This window comes from Hippopotamus amphibius, chromosome 8 (assembly GCF_030028045.1).
Source record: "Hippopotamus amphibius kiboko isolate mHipAmp2 chromosome 8, mHipAmp2.hap2, whole genome shotgun sequence".
NCBI lineage: Eukaryota > Metazoa > Chordata > Mammalia > Artiodactyla > Hippopotamidae > Hippopotamus > Hippopotamus amphibius.
In genome coordinates, this window is record NC_080193.1 from 51,328,437 (window position 1) to 51,349,021 (window position 20,585).

At 40.2% G+C, this 20,585-nt stretch overlaps 2 protein-coding genes across 2 annotated transcripts in view; one reads left to right on the plus strand and one right to left on the minus strand.

The window, feature by feature from the left end:
- NCKAP5 (NCK associated protein 5) overlaps nt 1–20,585 on the minus strand; it is a 928,785-nt gene that overhangs the window by 430,266 nt on the left and 477,934 nt on the right. The window lies entirely within an intron of this gene.
- Nucleotides 8,356–19,157, plus strand: LOC130858350 (eukaryotic translation initiation factor 1-like). Its single transcript, XM_057744670.1, has 2 exons — nt 8,356–8,405; nt 18,576–19,157. The coding sequence occupies exons 1-2, from the start codon at nt 8,356–8,358 to the stop codon at nt 18,991–18,993; spliced, it is 468 nt and encodes a 155-aa protein (XP_057600653.1). The 3' UTR covers nt 18,994–19,157.

A 20,585-nucleotide genomic window follows, 5' to 3' on the forward strand; every position in this document is an offset into this window, starting at 1 on the left:
TAACTCACATATACGGAATCTAAAAATGGTACTGATGAACTCAGTGACAAGACAAGAACAAGGACGCAGATGCAGAGAATGGACTGGAGAACTCGAGGTTTGGGGGGGGGGCTGGGGGTGAAGGGGAAGCTGAGATGAAGTGAGAGAGTAGCACAGACATATATATACTACCAACTGTAAAACAGATAGCCAGTGGGAAGCTGTTGTATAACAAAGGGAGTTCAACTTGAGGATGGAAGATGCCTTAGAGGACTGGGACTGGGGGGGGGGGGGGAGTCGAGGGAGGGAGAGAATACGGGAATATGTGTATAAAAACAGTTGACTGAACGTGGTGTACCCCCCAAAAAATAATAAATTAAAAAAATAAAAAAATAAATAAATTTCCAATGTAATGTGTTTTTAATCAAATACATCCATCTAAAGTTTTTGCAACATCTGCAAACTTGAATGCTATTGTATAATGCGACCAAAATGCATTAAAATAATTGCATTAGGGTGTTTGGCCTCAATATAAGTGGACAGTAATTGTTGCTAAATTACAGATAAATCTCTGCAGAATTAGATATTACATCCATATTAGGATTGAATGACTCTATCATGATTAATGACACTGCAGTGAATACCAAGAGAATTAAAATTATTAGCCACTTATCCTAAAGTGTTGACATTTTCCCACAGTTTTAGAGTTGTTTCATGAAAACTTTGCAATTAAACTTATTGCTAATGGTTACTGCATTAAATCCAGAGACAAATATTCCTCAAAAGGTCAACCTTACTAATGAGTAAACATTACAATGAAAAAAAAAATGCAGCTGAACTATTCACTTTAAATAAGTAATAGTAGATGATGTGCTTACATTAGATATATTTGAACAATTTAGCTGTGTAATTAAAGATACTTGGCTACAATTAAAATCTTGATATTAATTCTCTTTCCAAATAATTCATACAATTCAGGCTGTATACATGTGTTGAGCTAGAAAAAAGAAATGCATTACCAGGTTCGGAGGAGTACATGTTATTTGATTGTTAGGTATTTTAGCAACGTTTTAAGAAATTACGAAGAGTAAAAGCAGAAATTGGTATTTAATTGTTTATAGAAGATGCTTAGGTTATAAAACACTTGTAAGCACTTCTCAGGAGAAAACTTGGTAGCAATTCATCAGACCCAGACTTGGCAGTGTCTTAGTAAAGTAATCATGTACTTGAAAATGGACATTAAACAAACATTTATGGAAAATGATTTATTTTTTTTCCTACTGTTTTAGTATGATTGGATGCTACTTTCAAAGATAAGTACAATATCTTACAAGATATTGTGGTTCTTAGAACTAGCTTTTCTCAGCCCCAAGAGTAACTTTGTAAATGACTGAAAAATGCAAATGCTATTAAGAGAGTAGGCACGTGTGAAAAGACTAGCTTTGAGCTGGTAAGAAAACAGTTATGGGTTCAAATTTTGAATTCATCTCTAATTTACCCAGCAATCTCTCTGGAATTTTTCTGCATACAGATTCAGTATTTTTCCCGACTTGGTTTCCCAGTTCAAAACAATATAAAGGAGATAAATGAAATAATGTTGCAAGAACACCTTGAGCTCTTCAGAATAAAGCTAATTGACTTCCTGCAGTGTTTATCACTGTGGCTAGAAACCCTGCCTCCATCTTCCCAGCAACTCAGACAATGGAGAGAAATTTGAGCAGATAATACTGGGGTCACTGCCACCAACTAGCTACCGGTCTCTGCTACATTTGCCCCAGGTCAATTGTGACCTCTAAGAAGCACAGACTATGTCTCAAATATCTTTATATTTATATTCCCAGAAATGCCTAGCAAAAGACTAGGCAGACAGTACAGTTATACGCTCAGAAAACTCTTTTCACTTGTTGGGACTCACAAGCTTCGGCCGGTCTTCATCCTACATTCCCCTAATGGATGATCTCAACCAACCTCTTCTCCATTGTCACCCCCACCCCTTTTTCCTTGCATTACTCCCTAGAGTAGGGGGTTGGCCAACTAAGACCTGCAAGCCAAATCTTTGCTGCTGCCTGCTTTTGCAAATAAAGTTGTAAAATACTTGCAAGCACCTCTGATGAACTGCTACCAAATTTTCTCCTGCGAAGTGCTTGCAAGTGTTTTATAACCTGATCCAGCTCTTCTTGTACATATAACTGGTGCCTACCTTTGTGCTACAAAAGTAAAGTAGCTGTGAAAATGACCATCTAGCACAAAAGCCTTAAGCATAGCATTTACTATCTGGCCCTTTACAGGACAAGTGTGCATTAGAACATGGATCCTCAGTGCGTTTGTACTGCGGGACTCCTCTGAGCCTCATCTGAAAGCAGCTGGAAATGTCTAAGATGGGGGCGAAGGGGTGGATGGGAAGTTAGTTCTGATGAAAGATGGGCGTATGTCAATAATCTTCTTCCAATAATCCACTTGAAATAAGCACTTCAAGGAAAGTAGCCGTACTGCCATTCCTGGCCATAAATCACCAAAGGGGAGGCACTCGAAAGTGACCCATGGTCACTTGACCTACTGGGAGGTTCAGAGCCTCATTTTAAGGTCAACTACTGAGTATGAATCATCTGATAATCATATATCACCCGTTCAATTTTACTCAGCTCTTTTGTGACTCTGCACCAGATACTTTATATACATTACGTTATTTAGTCGCCTTAGTAATCATATCTAGTTGATCCATTTTACAAATAAGAAACTGAAGTCCCAAGAGTTAAAGGAACTCGTCTAAGGACGTGTAAGTGGTAAAAAGCAGAACTGGAACTGAGCCCAGGCAGTGGGACCCCAGGGTCCAGGCCTGACAGTGCGCTGCCCCTAAAGTAATTTACATTTCTGTTCCTCAAAGATTCCTGAACTGCAGGCACTCAAATTAAAAAAAGTAAAAAATTGGATTGCAGCAGCAGGATAGGACATTTGTACTGCTTATAGCGAACTTGCAAAAACCTGCAAAAAGCATCTTCTTAAACTCCTTACAAGCAATATTCTCAAACGTCATTTCTCTTCAGATCAAATTAGCAGCAGTACTTTCTATTTAACCAGCTCAAATGAACTCTCTTCTGTGGCTTGGGAAAATGAAGTTGTATCTCAAAATGCTTCTTTACAATGATTTTCCCAGTACGAAGGCGATATTAAAGTTACCATTTTGAAAATATTTTGTTGATGTTTGTATTCTTAACAATATTTTTGGTCATACAAATATTATAAATGACTATTAATTAACAAAAATAATATGAGTATTTTTCTATTCAATTAAAAAAACACTAAAAGCGATGTTTGAGGCATGTGGAAAGGCAGGCCCCTGATATCAAAGGATGTTTCTGGATGTAACCGGAAGACTGCTCCGCTGAGACTTCAGGTCTCACCCGGGGGCATATGCTGGGCTAAGCAGGGAAGGTTGTTAAGAAGTAAAGATGTCCCCAGGGAGGCTGGGCTGCAGAACGCAATGAAGATACAACACGTTGAAGCTGAATCTATGACCCATGGCATTCGAATCAGTCAGGGCTCCTCAGAGCACATCCAGATTCTGAAAACTGGGGAGAAAAAGGAGTTTCTGGGTAAAATATATTTTAGGAAAAACGTGATTTTAAAGATTTTGTAAAATCTTAGCAAAGAACGCAATGATTATAGAAGAAAGCATGAGGTCACTAGGAATGAAATATTCTAAACTGACTTTTTCTTTCTTTAGTTTTCTCTTTGTCAATGGGCTGCTTAACTTTGGGAAATGACAGGTCAAAGAATAAGGGAAGGAAAAAAAGGAAGGCTGTTTTGTTTTGCTAATTAATTTCTTATATGCGTTTGACAAACTGCTATTTGTCCAAGAAACTTCATTCAGCTCTTTCTTCAGGATCCGGATTTCAAAGGCCAAGTTCAAACTCCATTTCACTCTAATGAATCTCCCACCACCATTTATTCACATCTTCCACTGCCTCCACACACATGCCTTTGGCTCTGGCATTGCTAACTGGATCCTTTTAAATTGATAGTTCAGACAAGCACATAAACACACAAAGACATACACCCATGGATGTGTGCAAACACGATGGTCCCCTGAGTCCTTTACACTAATAATCATAAGAGTCTGCAATGGTACACACTGGGGACTGAGCTCCTGGGGAACTGGACTCAGGTGTCAACATGGCAATGAATTCAATCAGCGACTCTGGAAACGTCACCTTTCCTCTTTGAGCTTCAATCTCCCCACTTGAAAAATGGTGGGTTTGGATCCGAGGATGTGCCTTTCAGCTCCGATATTTTATCATCCATGAGTCATGTCTGCTACTTCACCCTATTTCTACGGTGCTAAAAGCTCATTTCTTTTCATTTTCCTCAGTGAGAATGACTGATAGCTTTCCCCTTAGCAATCTCATCACATATTTTTACATATTTGTTGGTTATTATGTTTTCCTTCCATCACTTTTCCACACGAATGAACACTATAAGTTATCGTCATCTTCAAAAGTTCTACCTTCATTTTGCACCATTTTTCTTTTATGGCTACTTTTTGAATACTATTTCTTAAAACCCATGTAGGATAGTGTTTAGGAGTTAAGCCTCTGGATTCAGACTGCCAGGCTTTGAAGTCACTTGATCAAGGTGAAATGCTGGACAGGTCACTTAACATGGTTAAGTATTCTTACCTATAAAATGAGTCCTATAATAGTGCCAAACTTGTCAGTTAACGTGAGACTTCAAGGAGAGAAAGCATCTTCAGATGCACTGGATGCCAGGTATGTGATCAACACTATTTAAATTATGACTTGAAGTGTTGTTATTGCTGTCTCTGATGCCTCCTCATCTCTACAATGTCCCAGAACACTAATTCAATAACATTGTTCAAATGAACACGAAGCAAGGCTACATAAAGAGAAGCAAATCCATCCACTTAGGGAATCAAGGAGCTTTCTTTTTAATAATAAACATACATGACTGAGGTCACCTCTATTTTTGATCATACCCTATACCCTTATGTCCACGGCCCATGACCATGACCTTAGGAATAATCCTTCAGTATTTCTGGCTAAAAGTTGATCCTCCTGAGTGAGTAGAGGGCTCCTGCTCTCTCAATCCGAAACAAAATCATTTAAAGAACCGAGAAAACTACAAATCTCAGAAAAAAGTCAAAAGTATGATGTCTTCTTAACTGACACAGAGAAATCAGCCAGCTCCAGTGCCACCTCTGGTTGGACCCTGGACACGGCACCAAACAGATGTGGCTACAGACCCACCAGAACGTCTACCTGCTGAAAATTTAAGTTCTGCTATGCGCTTCATGGCGCATCCTTGACTCTGTTCCCCATCACTGAGCAGGAAACTGGAGGTGCTACTGGTGAGACCAGCATGTCACTGCTTGATAAAGAAGCTCATAACTTCTAAATTTCAACTTGGTCACTCCCTCCTGAACAATCAAATTTGTTAAGCCAGGCTGAGACGTAGGTTTTGGAATCACGAATGTGCAAAACCACATATGGAATTGACATCAATGTCACGGGTTTGCAGAAGGTGGCAGTGAGACTGGCCATGCTTTCCATGGAGATCTCATATCTGCCTTTTTTTTTTCCCTTAACCTCCTTCAGGACATGAGCCCCTGAACCTTAATATTACCGTTCTAATCTACCCTTTCCTACAGCTTTTTATATGTCTACCTTCTTATGTAACAACACACTTACCATTTTTCACCCATACACATCCTTCCTAAATACACAGAGATCATTTCACTCATCCTGTTTCCTTTAGGACTCAAGTGAATTTCATCAAACCTCAATGATTGCAAAACATTCAGTTACTGAAGTGTTTTAACCTGCTCCAGAGGAGAACTCACACACTTGCTCATTAACTGTTACCATATGAGCATCCTTTGACTATTAGTCTCTATAGTGATAGCTGAACAGAAGAGCTGTTAACAATTTCACAGCCTTCCTGCCTTGTCTCTCCCCTTCTCTCTCCCTCTCCCTTCGCCCCTCCCTCTCTCCTTCCTTCCTTCTCTCTCTGCCCCCCCCACCCCCACCCCATCGCTTACTCTCTCTCTAGTAGGTGGCAGGTATCCTCCTCTGGGAGAATTCTCTTCCCTCTTGTGGACACATGCAACTGAACTCTGTTTCACCCCATTTATTAGGAAAACCACATTGTGTCTTTTTGTGTTTTTTGCTATGTACTTTAGTCCTTCATATTTTTAGAAATATCTCTATATCCTTCCTACCAATCACACCTAAAACATTTATATCCTCATTACAAATCGTACATGAACACGTACCTTCATCGGACTTATTCTTTATTTTTAACTTTCAACCAGTGAACACAGATGCTTAGAATCATTCCATCCTAGATCGGCTAAGGGACATTACTTTTTTATTTACTTGCTGGCAGTTTAAAAGGATAATAAATACGTGGATGTAATGACTATCTTTTCCACTGGTTTTAATTTGGGGAATTCTAATTGTTCTCATCTAGAAGAGGATACAATACTAATTTTCATCTCAATCTATCCATCTGACTTTGTCACACTAGCGGGGAGTATCTTCTCCCTCTATTCCTTTGACCTCTGTGTCTCTCCATTCTCTGCCTCTCAAAATTGAGCTCTGTCTGCTTTGGTTACTTTATTGGGTTGGCCAAAATGTAGTTCAGGTTTTTCCGTAAGAGCTTATGGAAAAAGTCTGAATGAACTTCTTGGCCAACCCAACACTTGCATTAATATGCTCTTCATTCAAACAACTCAGATACAGAGTCTATCCACTGGGCATCTCACCACGCTGACGAGAAGGATGCTAAACTCTAGAAGACATGCTGGTTTCCATGGTTATATCCAGTGAGTCCCAAATGGTGTTCAGCACATGCCCTGACAGACACGGGAGCAAATGGGCAGAGGGTCTGAAGGGATTATCTATATAACACCTATTTTAAAAAATGTTTCGGTTGTTACTATATTTAAACTTCCTAGCTTAAAAGTATTTTTCCCCTCTCCCAACATGTTTATATTCAGCTTTCACAGCCATAGAAATAAAACATAAATCCTGTTCATTCAAGCCAAAATCCTACCATATGTGCTCTTCTCATCTACCCACTCACCTTATACTTTATTCCTTCCCTCCCTTGCCAGCTGTCTTCACTGTTGAGAAAGTTAAAACACAGAAGGCTGACTGTATCGGAGATAGTGTGGGCTACACCATGGATAGCTTTTAGGAACTATCAAGAAAAAGGGGCAGACCTCCCTGGTGGTCCAGTGGTAAAGAATCCGCCTTCCAATGTAGGGATGCGGGTTTGATCTCTGGTCAGGGAACTAAGATCCCACATGCTGCGGGGCAACTAAGCCCGTGCGCCGCAACTCCTGAGCTTGCATGCCTCAGCTAGGGCCCATGTGCCACAAACTACAGAGCCCACGGAGCCTGCGCACCACAACTAGAGAAGTGAAAACCTGCAGGCCACAACTAGAGAGAAGCCTGCGCACCACAACGAGGATCCCACATGCCACAGCTGAGACCCGATGCAGCCAAAAATAAATAAAATAACAAATAAATCTGTTAAAAAAAGAAAAGAAACAAAGAGGAAAAGGGCCCACACCAGCTTATTGTTTAGGAGGCATCTAGACCAGCAATGCCTGCTTAGTGGGCACTTATTAGGCATCTGCCAGGTGCTACTTTTACTCCCAGAGGGGAGACAAATGCTTTCTTCCCATTCACACAGATGCCAAAGAAAGGTCACCTGTTTCAGAAACGTGAAGTGTGATATTTAAGTTCAGTCATTTCTAAATAATGACCTTTTTTTTCTTAAATGCTGTTGGGAAGTAGTGAGGCAGAACTTGCACGACTGTAGAAATAACAGTCTTTTTTAAAAAATATGGTTCGACCAGACTATTGAAAGAGCGAACAGAATTGTTGAAAACAGCTGCTCTGGAAGTTTGAAAATTTTTATTGACTCATAAAATGTTATAGTGAGAAAGAACCCAAGAATTTATGTTAGAAATGAGGAAACTCAGGCCCCAGGAAATTAAGGGAATTGCTCAAGGTCATTCAGCATCTTATTCCTGGGGCTGAAACCAAAGTGAAAACCAGTCTGGTGAGTTTTCCAGTATATGACACTGTCTCACTGTTTTCATTTCAAATGTCAGTCTTTTTGTTAACCTAGCCTTAGATGGGAGCAATTTTTAGCTCACTCCACTGCTGCCTGAATCCGAAATAGTGTAGTGTGAAAGGTCATTTTTAAATCACCAAAGCTTCCAAACGTTGGGTCAGAAGAGGTCATCTGAAAATCCTTGCTGCCTCCAGGTAAACCTACAGCAAACCCTCTATACAGTATGTCCCCTACATACAAACCTTCAAGTTGTGAACTTTCAAAGATGGGAACATGCATCTGGTTCCAGCAAGGAACCGGCAGCTGCGCCATCAACGTCAGGCGTGAGTGAAATTGTGCAGCTTGCCCTCCGCCTCCTGTCGCTGAGGATCCTTCAGCTCCACCATCTCCCACCTCCTCTCCCTCCTGCAGGCAGTAACTCTTCTTGCCTGTGCACTCGATGCCAGGCCCTGTGTGCCAACTGTCATACTGCACTACTGTACTTGTCAAGGTACTGTACTGTAAGATTAAAAATGTTTTCTTTGTTGTTTGTTTTATATGTATTGTGTAAAAAGTATTCTAAACTTATTACAATACAGAACTGTATAGCGAACTGTGTTAGTTAGGTACCCAGGCTAACTTTATCAGACAAGAACAAGTTGGACTTAATGAAAGAGCTCTCGGAACGGAACTCCTTAGTATGTAGGGGACTTACTGTACTCTGCTCTGCAAAGTCCCATGGGACAGGAGGGACCACGGCTCCCACGAGCTCCCTGTCATCACCTTACGTCACAGTCTGAAAGGGTGCTGATGGGCTCCAACATGTTCTATGGGTCATGACTGTGGCTGTAAGTTCAATCATGGACTCTGCACTCACATATTTTGCTTTCCGTAGAAGCTGTATTACTGTAAAGTCGTAGGACACGGTGTAAGTTCTATTTTGTACATTTGAATTCTAGCTCAAAAGCAGCAGAGGAGCTCACTATTTAAAGGAGCTTTGCATTAATACTGCACAAAATGTAAATAACATGTGTTAATTTAATATTAGTGAAGCCATATGTCCCTTTGCTGCATTTTCATGTTTAGAGCTTTGAGGCCCACCTGCATGGAGTGGAGACAATGCCCTTGACCACACTCCCTCCCCCACTCCCGCATCTGTCACGGAAGCATCTCCGGTCAGACCTGTATTGGGTGGCCCCTATGAGGCAGGTCCTGCATATGCCTCATGGGTACAGGTATAATTAGAGCCCTCAGCCTTGGGAAGCTCAAATCTGGTAGGAGAAATAGACCTTTAAAAAGTAAGTTAGGGCATTGTCTAAATGGTTTTGTTGAGAATAATTTCACCATCTTATTTCTGCCCATCTAGAAGGTATATCCTTTAAGGTAGGGAATAACCTTTAGAAATATCAAGTCCATCTCCCTGGCCTTAGGGCAAGAATAAGATTTAACCACTACTTAAATCTTATTGATACAGCCACTATGGAAAACAGTATGGAGGTTCCTTAAAAAAATAAAAATAGAGCTACCATATGACCCAGCAATCCCAATGCTGGGCATATACCTGGAGAAAACCATAATTCAAAAAGATACATGTACCACAATGTTCATCGCAGCATTATGTACAACAGCCAGGACATGGAAGCAACCTAAATGCCCATCAACAGATGAATGGGTAAAGAAGATGTGGCACACATATACGATGGAATATTATTCAGCCATAAGAGGGAATGAAATTGAGCTATTCGTAGTGAGGTGGATGGACCTAGAGTCCGTCATACAGAATGAAGTAAATCAGAAAGAGGAAAACAAATACTGTATGCTAACACACATATATGGAATCTAGAAAAATGGTACTGATTAATCCTGTGGCAGGCTAGGAACAGAGATGCAGATGTAGAGAATGGACTTGAGGACACTGTGGGGAGAGGAAGTTGGGACGTAGTGGAAGAGTAGCATTGACATAGACACACTACCAAATGTCAAATAGATGGCTAGTGGGAAGCTACTACAGGACAAAGGGAGACCGGCTTGATGCTTTGTGAAGACCTAAAGGGGTGGGATAGAGAGGGTGAGAGGGAGGCTCAAGAGGGAGGGGATATGGAGCCATATGTATACACGTGGCTGATTGACTTTGTTGGACAGCAGAAGCTGACACAATACTGTGGAGCAATTATACTCCAATAAAGATTCTTTAAAAGAAGATTTAACCACTTCTATCGCTTAAAAGAAAGAACCTCTTCCCAATAGTCTCGCTAATATTTAACCATCTTTACTATTAGGATGTAGTTATAGTACTTCCAGCCTAAATCCCTCATGCTGTATTCAAGTTCCCTTCCCTTCTTTCATGGACTCTTTAGAGTGGATGATGCACATTTGATCAACCCACTGATGTAACTTGAAGACCATCTCAGTTTCTTGTTTTTTGGAATACATAGGTTCGATTTATAAGTAAGTAGGTAGTGTGCATAATTCTCCTCTCTGCCTGTCCTAATCAAGGAAGTCTGAAAACTGTGCAAAGCTGACACACAGAAATATTTGCCAAGACAAGGAATGTTCTGGTGAGGGCAGGACCAGCATGGAATGAGAGAAAGAAATGCCTGAAGACACTATCTGTGTTTACATGCCAGCACAGTAGAAGCGCACCCCTCTTTTTAATCAGTCTTCCAGGGAGCCCCTTGAGAGGCTAAGAACCATGCTCTTTCATCTCTTTCCCTCTTTTTCTGACCTAGAATCAAACACAGTCACTAGCACACCGGAGGCCTTCCATCAGTTTGAATGAATGAATGAGTGAATGAATGAATGAAAGAAAACAGAGAGTTTCCACTCTCACTATAATGACCCCCATTAGCTCTTTCTTAGGTAAAAATATCTTTAATATTTGAGGGAAATTATGCCATAGCCTATAATTTTTAATCAAGTCTATATTCATTCTCCTGTGGCTTCTTCCACATTTTGTTAAGGTCCAACCATTTACTCTTGCGCTGACTTGTAAAAGAAGCAATTCCATCAAATCCTTCTTGAGAGTGGATTAAAAAGTCCGTGATCATGTATCATAAGGCCTTAAATTACACCAACATTAACTGAAACAATGTAAGCTCCCTGCGCATCTCAGGATAAAAGTGCTTTATGGAATTCGGACATCATTTTCTTGGCTCCAATGTATTAAGCGATACAGTCAGATCCTTAAATTCAGAGGAGGTGATCGGTGCTGCAGAATCTATAGAAACAAATTTCCGAAAAGCAATTTGGAAATAATGTGCTACTGGAAACCAAAATATTGCAAATTATTCTCAGTAATAAATCAAGGAATCAACAACTCTTGACCACTAAATCAGTAATATTTTCTGTAGAGAATTGTGAGAATTACATCTCCCGTGTGCCTGCAAATGTAAACTATTAAATGGTTACCAACTATGGATATAGAAAGTAAAATACTGGAAGGTGTCAAATTCATGATTTTAATCTATTTTTAAAAATTTCATTCATAATTTTTGTAGGGGCTCAAAAAGCCTAGATTTCACTTAAGCATGCCTATATGCTATAAAAAAATAGCTATTGTAATTTTGAGTTTGATACTTTTTAAAGAACTTTTTCAAACAAGCATTTTCTTGAATTCTAGTAATTGGGAGGATTAAAAATATTTATCAATAATTGATTCCATTAGGCATTCTCGATATACTAATTTTTTGGAAAAAAATGTAAAACCAAATATTAAAACATTCCCACATGAATACAGTAGAGAATATCCTAAAATGAAGCTCGGAAAAAAGAACAGTAACATCACTTCAATTATTGTACCAAGTAGCCACAGAAATATGCAGAAACACAGTCTTTCAAGTAAATTAATTACTCTGATTTTGCTCCTATCTGAAACAAATTACTCATTTCCTTGGACTTGATACAAGAAGCCTTCAGAGCAAAAGAATAAATACAATCAAAAGGCAAAAAACAAACAAACAAACAAAAAAAACCAAAAAAAAACATTACTCATTATTTGCCAGCCTTGCAATAAACTGGGGTTTACTATCATCCCCCATCCCCCACAGACTTGCAAGAGAGGAGCACATAAGCCAGACTCTTCTGTGCTTAAATGATCTCATTCACAGACTTGACTTCCTTTTGTGAGTTCCTGCAGCAGTTCTCAATGGTAGCATTGTGACTTGCATCCAATTGCAAAGTGCCTCTAGTTACTTGCTACAAATAAAGTATTAAAGTTTGCAAATGACTTACTTAAAAAAGCTAGTTCAGGTTTATTTCTAAAATAAGCAGGGGTGATAAAGTATATATGACTAGCAGGGCCTGGGCATCTACCAACAACCAGGGCCTGAGCGGCTGCCGCTGTCCCAGGTGCTGGACGATGGAGACGTTCGGGGTACTAATGAAGAAATGTGTCAGAACAGAGGGCATTGAGAGGAGGGAAGCTCAGGAAACCTAAGCTTTTATCAAGTAGGAGCGAAGTAGCTTGGCATTTTAACAACCCAGTACATGTGTCTGTTAGGGTGAGAACAAGGTGAATGTCATTTTTTGATAATCACATTAGCCTCATTCACACCTTTCCTGTTGTATTTTCTTGAACAAGAAAGGAGGTGCAGTGACATGCTGGAAATTACACATAACCCATGGCTTTTCTCATCTGTGAACCCAGGGAAGGATGCCACATATAAACACAGGAAGGCAGGTTGCAGCTCTGCCCTTCTGCTCTCACACACTGTATTATTCTGCTAGGGCTGCCATGATGTAATAATACTGGGTGGCTTAAATAACAGAAATTTACTTCTAGAGGCTGGAAGCCCAAGACCAAGGGGTCACCAGGGTTGGTTTCTTATAAGGACTCTCTTCCTGGCTTGCAGACAGTCACCTTCTTGCTATGTGCTCACGTGGCCTTTCTTCTCTGTGCATATGGAGAGAGAATGAGCTCTGCTGTATCTTCTCCTTATACGGGAACCAGTCCTATTGGATTAGGGTTCCATCCTTATGACCTCATCTAACCTTAGTAACCTCCCTAAAAACCCTATGGCTAAACACTCACATGGGGGTTAGGCTTTTGAGTTTTGGGGGGACACAATTTAGTCCACAACACACATCAAGTGAGAGAAAGAGAGGCTTGCTCCCACATATTCTCTACTCTGACCAATTTAAGAGAAGGTGAACTCAGAACTTCTGCTACTGGCAATGGGCGCTCTAAAAGGAGACACCACTGTAGAGCCACCTAAGGATTCATTCTGAGCTGGATCTCACTGAGGCCTGGGCCAGCCTCACTAAAACCACATCTAATCACTGCCACTGTGCATGCCACTTACCAACCAGCAAATACTTACTGGATACCAACTGTATTCCCAGACCAAGGAGATACACGAGAAGTTTACGATCCACATAGTTTGGGGCAGGGGGAGATACAGTACATATATGAATCAACCAGTGAATATATCAGCTCATTTCTGTTTAATCATGTGGACCAGAGTCTTCAAGAGTGCCATGTCGAGTTTTCACAGGGAGAAACACCACTCTACAAATAATACTGTGACGACCACTTCCTTATACCTCTCTTCCATGATTTCCATGGAAACAAGAAAATTCCCCATTACAGTAACATGACCCAAAACAGACTGAGCCCTGGAATTTTTGGTGAAGAGAGAGGAGATGTCAGTGGAACTGTGCACTGTAATCAGTCCCAATTTCACTCAAGTCTCATTCGTATTGGATTGTGATGAACATTCAGTCAACAGGATGCTTAAATGAAAAATATAAAAGAGTGACCATAGTGGAAAAGATAAATTAGTGGAAAACTACATGACATTTTAATGCTAGGAAAAGAGGGATATGGCAGAGTATGAGTGGTAGAACACCTCAAAAATACATACTAAGTTTCCAGGTGAATTAAGAGAATATATGAGAAGATACTGAAACAGAATTCTGGCCAGGATACAGAGTACAAAATTATCCATAGAAGAAAATGGGAAGGATCAAGGCAGTACAGCATATGGAAAGAGCCTAAAACTCTGCAAGTGGAAAACAGTGTATCAAATACTACACAGAAGTTCTTACTGGTTTTATGTCCTTAGTGCTCACAGAGTTTCAGTTTCCTCATCTTTAAATAGTTACGATGGTGTTCATTTCATGGGCTTACTGCAAGTATTAAATGAATACACACAGTATATGCAGAATGTCTGTAACAGCGCCTGATACACACAGTAAAACCACTCATAAAAATCTGCTGAAGGAATACATTACCAGTATAATTAGTAGCTGTACTTCTGATGCTAACTTTGAGCTGAAACTGTCAGCCATAATCAGGGCAATGCCATCTGCAGTGAGACATGGAAGGCTGGAATCCCTTCCATGTCTTTGTGTAGCCAGAGCAGTAGCAGCACTCTGGCTTAACAGAAAATTACCGTCAGTTCTGCCCTATCATTTGCCTTCTACAAATGTCCAGATGCCACTAACTTGGGCCCAAGGTCACCATGGTGGAGCCCATTGTCCTATAGCTGATTGCCTTATTTCTATCAGGGCTGACCCAGGGCCAGATGTTTGCGTGGAGTCTACTGCTGGCCTTCTAATTTTCAGCAATTTTTAGAATGAAATTTGTCCCCAGATGACTGACCAGAGGGCAACCAGGGGAAGTTATCCTCGCTGAATTCTGTTTCCAGCTGTTCCATGAGATTATCCGAAAGTTTTCTGCAACTTAACAAAATAGTGTCTCTCTCTCTCACTGCCCACAGCGGCATTTCTGCTGTAGACTTCAGGGGGGCCAGGGCCCAGCCCTGGATGCTGCTCAAAGAAGAATCATGTCTTCCTTGAAGGATGGTTTAGAAAATGAGTTTTTTTCCTTGAATATGTTTTGAGCTGGCGTTAATTTTACCAAGTGGATGGGCAGCTAAATCCTTTGAATTTGCTAAATATATTTGAGAGCAAAAAAATAATTTTTCTTAGAAGACGAATGTTCAGTTTGTATTTTAGCTAAATTGTTGTCAATATTTGCAAAAATTAAATGTCAAAAGGAATGAAAAATTCCAAACAATGTGAGCCAAATTAAAGGCTTCTTGTAAGAATTGTAGAATTTAATCTAACAGAGACCTATCTCCCTTGGACCCAAGCACGAGATGTCAAGCTCTGGGCCCTGAGCTTTAGAGGGCTCTGCTCTGACTTTCCTGTAACCACCAATTTCCACCAGGTGAGGACACCACAGGGTCAAAAGGATGTGCCCCATGAGGAATCTGTGTCTCCCCTCCGCCTCAGGATGCTCTGGGTACTTGTGAATCTGGAATTTGCTTGCAAATGGCCCTGAGCCTGCTTCTAGGACCTATACAGGCTTCTGTATACACTCGAGGACCAAGGAGTGGCAGCATACAGGGGATGTGAAAAGGATGTATATAGGAAAGCTGGGGTGTACACACAGGTGCACTGAGGTCCCTGGAGGTAAAGGAAGATGGGGCTTGGAGTGGGAAGAGAAAGGGAGGTGACCAAAGGATCTGGATGCAGGTCAGGAACTGGATGTCTGATACAAAACATAGAAAGGAATCTGAGAATTTTAAACTCAAATTTGGTTTTCCAGGACTTGGTGAAGGTATACTCATCCAGGTAAGGGAATAGAACATATTTTATTTGGCAGTTTGCTAGCCTGATTTGTGACTGTTACATATTGGACACGAGGAACATGGGTACCCATGTTAGAGTACCAAGGGTACCATGAATAAGAGTAAACTGGTTCGTGTACCGCTTTTACTCAAGGCTCCTGTAAATGTTAGGGGTAGGGATGTATCAGAGTTAATTTTAGAAAATTACAGGCTTACAAACTGTGGAACCCTATACCAAGGTCACAGGACAAGATTCCAGAGTTAACCCAACCTTCCTAGCAACCAAATTCCAGAGTTATCACGACCCCCATTGCAATCTTTGACTCATGACTTGGGCCAGCTGACCCCACTAGGGAAGGTATTCACCATATAGGACCCTAGCCTATCACCTAACGATACCTGTCACCTTTGGTGCACTGACCAATCAATTAGTACCATTTCCTTAGCAGGAATTTTCCTTGTCTTGGGGTTATAAAAGTTGGTTGAGAGCCCACCAGAGCGTCAGCTCTCCCTGATCTGCCAGGAAGTCGTCCTGCTGTCCTTACAGCGTCCCTTCTCTCTAATAAACTCTATCTTCCTTATATTCTGCCTTGTGTCTGGAAATTCTTTTCCAACCCGCGTCTCGAGCCACGACACAAATGAAAGAGTAATTGTATTAAATTCTTTTAATTTCTTTAGCAATACTAAGATTACAGCTAAGAAGCCACAATAAGTAATAGCATGTTTCTGAGATATTCTTTTTTAATGAAAACGGCAAACATCTACAAAAGTAGAGGTTACAGCATAAGAAACTCTCATGCGCCCATCACACAGCTTAATTATAATCAACTTGTGGCCAATAAGGTTTCACATTTACTCCTCATCCTCTTTCCAGATTGTTTAAAGCAAATCACATACTATGTCAGTATGTATATTTAGAATATAAAGATTCTTTTTAAAAATTTAACCACATATTACCACATTTAAAAAACATGAACTGTATAAAATATCCTGGAAGGATACAAATCTTCCAACCATTTTATACATCCCAATACTTCATTTGTTTTCTTTTCACTGTTTGTTCAAATCAGGATCCAAATAAGGTCCACACAGTGTCTCTTGAGACTCTTATTAACCTATAGATTTTCTCCCTACCTTCTTTTTCTTCCTTTCAGTTTATTTCTTGAAGAAACCAGCTTGTTTGTGCTATAGACATTCCTGTAGTTTGAATTTTGCCCAACGTATTTTCATCGTTTCCTGCAAAGTGGTCATTAGATCTGCAGACTTGATTACATCCAGGTTCAGTGTTTGACAAGATGGTTTCACAGGTGGCATTGCGTATTTCCCCCAGGAGGCATATAACAGACAATTGTCTTTCCCTGTGATGTTAGCAGACAATGATGATCACTGCCTAGATGCACTGTTTCATTAGGAGTTGCAAAATATATTCTAGTTATATCATTCTTTCTTAATTTATTAGCTGAAACATCCTATAAAGGGAAACTTGCCCCTCAACAGTGATTTAGCTACAGTTCTTAAAGGAAAAAACGATAAATGCTTGATTCTTTTCCTTTAATATTGGTTTTCAAAATAATGAGTTGGTTCCTCAGCCTCCTCTACAGGCTGTTTTGGGGTTGTTTTGTATCATTATGAACAAAAGGATTTAGCCATAGCTGATGTGTTTCAACACAGTACTGTTATTATTCTTACTGATGCATAAATTGAGACATTTTTGATGGGTAGAAGCCTTTTCAAATTGCATCATGAGTGTTTTAAAAAACAGCCTCAGAATAACAATAGCAACACTACCTCCAAAAATATGATTACTAAAAACAAATACATTTTTTGTTTCTTTTTATCAGATCACTGAATTTATTATTTTTTTATCTATGATTTGCTATATAATACTGTATTAGTTTTAGGTATATAGCATAATGTGTCTTTTTGTATTTAATATATCCTACCATGAATGTATGAACTTCTCCGTCTTGAAGTCACTTCAAAAGATTTTTCTCTATGTAGTTTTGTCATCAACTCAATTTACAGTTGCATGTATTTTGTTTTGCTTTCAATTTTTCAGAATTTTTAAATTAGATGTTATACTATAATTACATTTAACATTCATATATTTTAAAAGTCAAGTTCTCAAAACAAAGCTTATTCAGAGAAATTTAGCTTCTATTCTTGTCCCATCCTCTATCTATAGTTAACCACCTTTAAAGTTTTACTTTATCCTTCCAAATATACCTCTTTCCATATATTTTTTACACATGCACACACACACGTGCACAAACCTCACTTCCTTCTTAGATAAATTGTAGCATCATATATACCCACCTTTTTCTACTGGTATTTTTTCCCCTTCTGGTGACTTGATGATTATATTTACATGAAAATAAGGAAAAAAATATTGATTGCAATGGTGAAAATAAGGAGGAAACCTGGATGAGAATATTTTGAGGAGTCGTATAATAGGAATAACATTGGACTTCATAAATCATATTTACATCTAATATTTACTTCAAATTTAACTAAAGATGAATTTCTCAAACTGCTAAGGTTCCTTAATCAAGTAATTCTGAAAAAGGGTGCAATGATATTTGAATTTAATTATTACAAGTTTTAGGGTGAGTTGACTTGAAAATATATGCCTGAAACAATGTTTTGTGTGTCTTATGCAAAATGACAGAGAAGCTTGTCAATCATGCCGAGCATATGATAAGTGATGAATAGATACGCATCGGTTCTTGAGAACACTGGAAGAAAAAATTTCAGTAAACTGGTATATATCCAAAACACTAACTATATTTATTTACTGGCTCCAAAGATAAAGACTGCATTGAAACAAATACTGGGGCTTCCCTGGTGGCACAGTGATTAAGAATCTGCCTGCCGCCCCAGTCACTGAGCCGCCATCGAGGACTCAGCAGCCTCGCCCTGGAGCCCCCTCGCTTCCCGAAGCTCCGTGCCCCCCGCCCACCTTCTCCAGCCGCCGCCTTCCGCAGGCCGTTTCCACCAAGGAAAAGGAATCGTATCGTATGTCCGTATCCAGAACCTCCACTCTTTCGACCCCTTTGCTGATGCGAGTAAGGGTGATGATCTGCTTCCTGCTGGCACTGAGGATTATATCCATATAAGAATTCAACAGAGAAACGGTAGGAAGACCCTTACTACTGTCCAAGGGATCACTGATGATTACGATAAAAAGAAACTAGTGAAGGCGTTTAAGAAGAAATTTGCCTGCAATGGTACTGTAATTGAGCATCCAGAATATGGAGAAGTAATTCAGCTACAGGGTGACCAGCACAAGAACATATGCCAGTTCCTCGTGGAGATTGGACTGGCTAAGGACGACCAGCTGAAGGTTCATGGGTTTTAAGTGCTTTTGGCTCCCTGAAGTTTAAGTGAGGATTTCCTTGCAATGAGTAGAATTTCCCTTCTGTCCCTTGTCACAAGTTTAAAAACCTCACAGCTTGTATAATGTAACCATTTGGGGTCTGCTTTTAACTTGGACTAGTGTAACTCCTTCATGCAATAAACTGAAAAGAGCCAAAAAAAAAAAAAAAAAAGAAAATCTGCCTGCCAATGCAGGGGACACGGGTTCGATCCCTGCTCCAGGAAGATCCCACATGCTGAAAAGCAACTAAGCCTGTGTGCCACATCTATTGAGCCTGCGCTCTAGAGCCGGCGAGCCACAACTATTGAGTCCATGTGCCACAACTACTGAAGCCCATGTGCCTAGAGCTCGTGCTCCACAACAAGAGAAGCCACGGCAATGAGGAGCCCACACACTACAACGAAGAGTAGTCCCCGCTCACCGCAACTAAAGGAAGCCCACGCGCTGGAACAAAGACTCAACATGGCCAATTAATTAATTAATTAATTAAAAGAAAAACAAATACTGAAGTTTTGAGAAGCTTAATATCTATTACATTTTGTAGTGTACAATAGAAAGAAACTATATCTTAAGGCTGGGGTCCCCAACCCCCAGGCTGCAGACCGGTACCTGGCGGCGGCCTGTTAGGAACCAGGCCACACAGAAGGAGGTGCGCAGCAGGCGAGCAAGCGAAGCCTCATCTGCTGTTCCCCATCGCTCTCATTACTGTCTGAACCATTCCCCCCACCCCCCTCCGTGGAAAAACTGCCTTCCATGAAATCGGTCCCTGGTGCCAAAAAAGTCGGGGACCACTGTCTTAAGAGACAGACAGAACTGACTTGAATCCTGGCTCAGCTGCTTAGTGGCTGTATGACCTTCTGTAAATTACTCAACCTCTCTGGGCCTTGTTTTTCTTAGCTATAAGATATGGATACTAATACTTCTTCACAGTATTGTAAGAAATGAGATTCCATGTTTAAAGCACCCCCCAAAAGTTACTGGTATAATGTTAATACTCAATAAACATTAGCTCACTTGCCCTTTTGTAGGTAACAGAAACAGGAAACTGTATAGAGTAACAGTTAAGAGTCAGGCTATCTGAGTTCAAATCCCAGCTATAATACATTCAAGCTGTGTGGTGATGATTATGTTATTCAACCCACATGAGCCTCAATTTCTTCATCTATGAAAGAGAAAAGAGGAATATTTTCCATGAAGGGTTAAGAATGACATTACATGTAGTATTACGTTCCCTTCATGAGGAAGGGACATTTTTCTGTTTGTTTCACTGCTATATCCCTAGCACCTAGAAGATCTGACACGTGGTTAGTTCTCCTTAACTGCCAATAAAAGCTAAATGAGTTAAACATATGCATCTCAGGTATCTTCTGTTTAATGGGTCATCATGGAAGCTTCAAGGGTACAGCATTTCCACTAATCACAACTAAGAAGTTCTCTCCTTGTGCATTTAGACATAGTTCTTTGCCTCTCCAGGTTTTCTTAAATGATGGATGTTCCCACCATCACTGTAATCTCCCTCCTGGCCTTTCCTACATCAGGTTTTAGGTACACTGAGGCAGTTCGTACAACCTTAC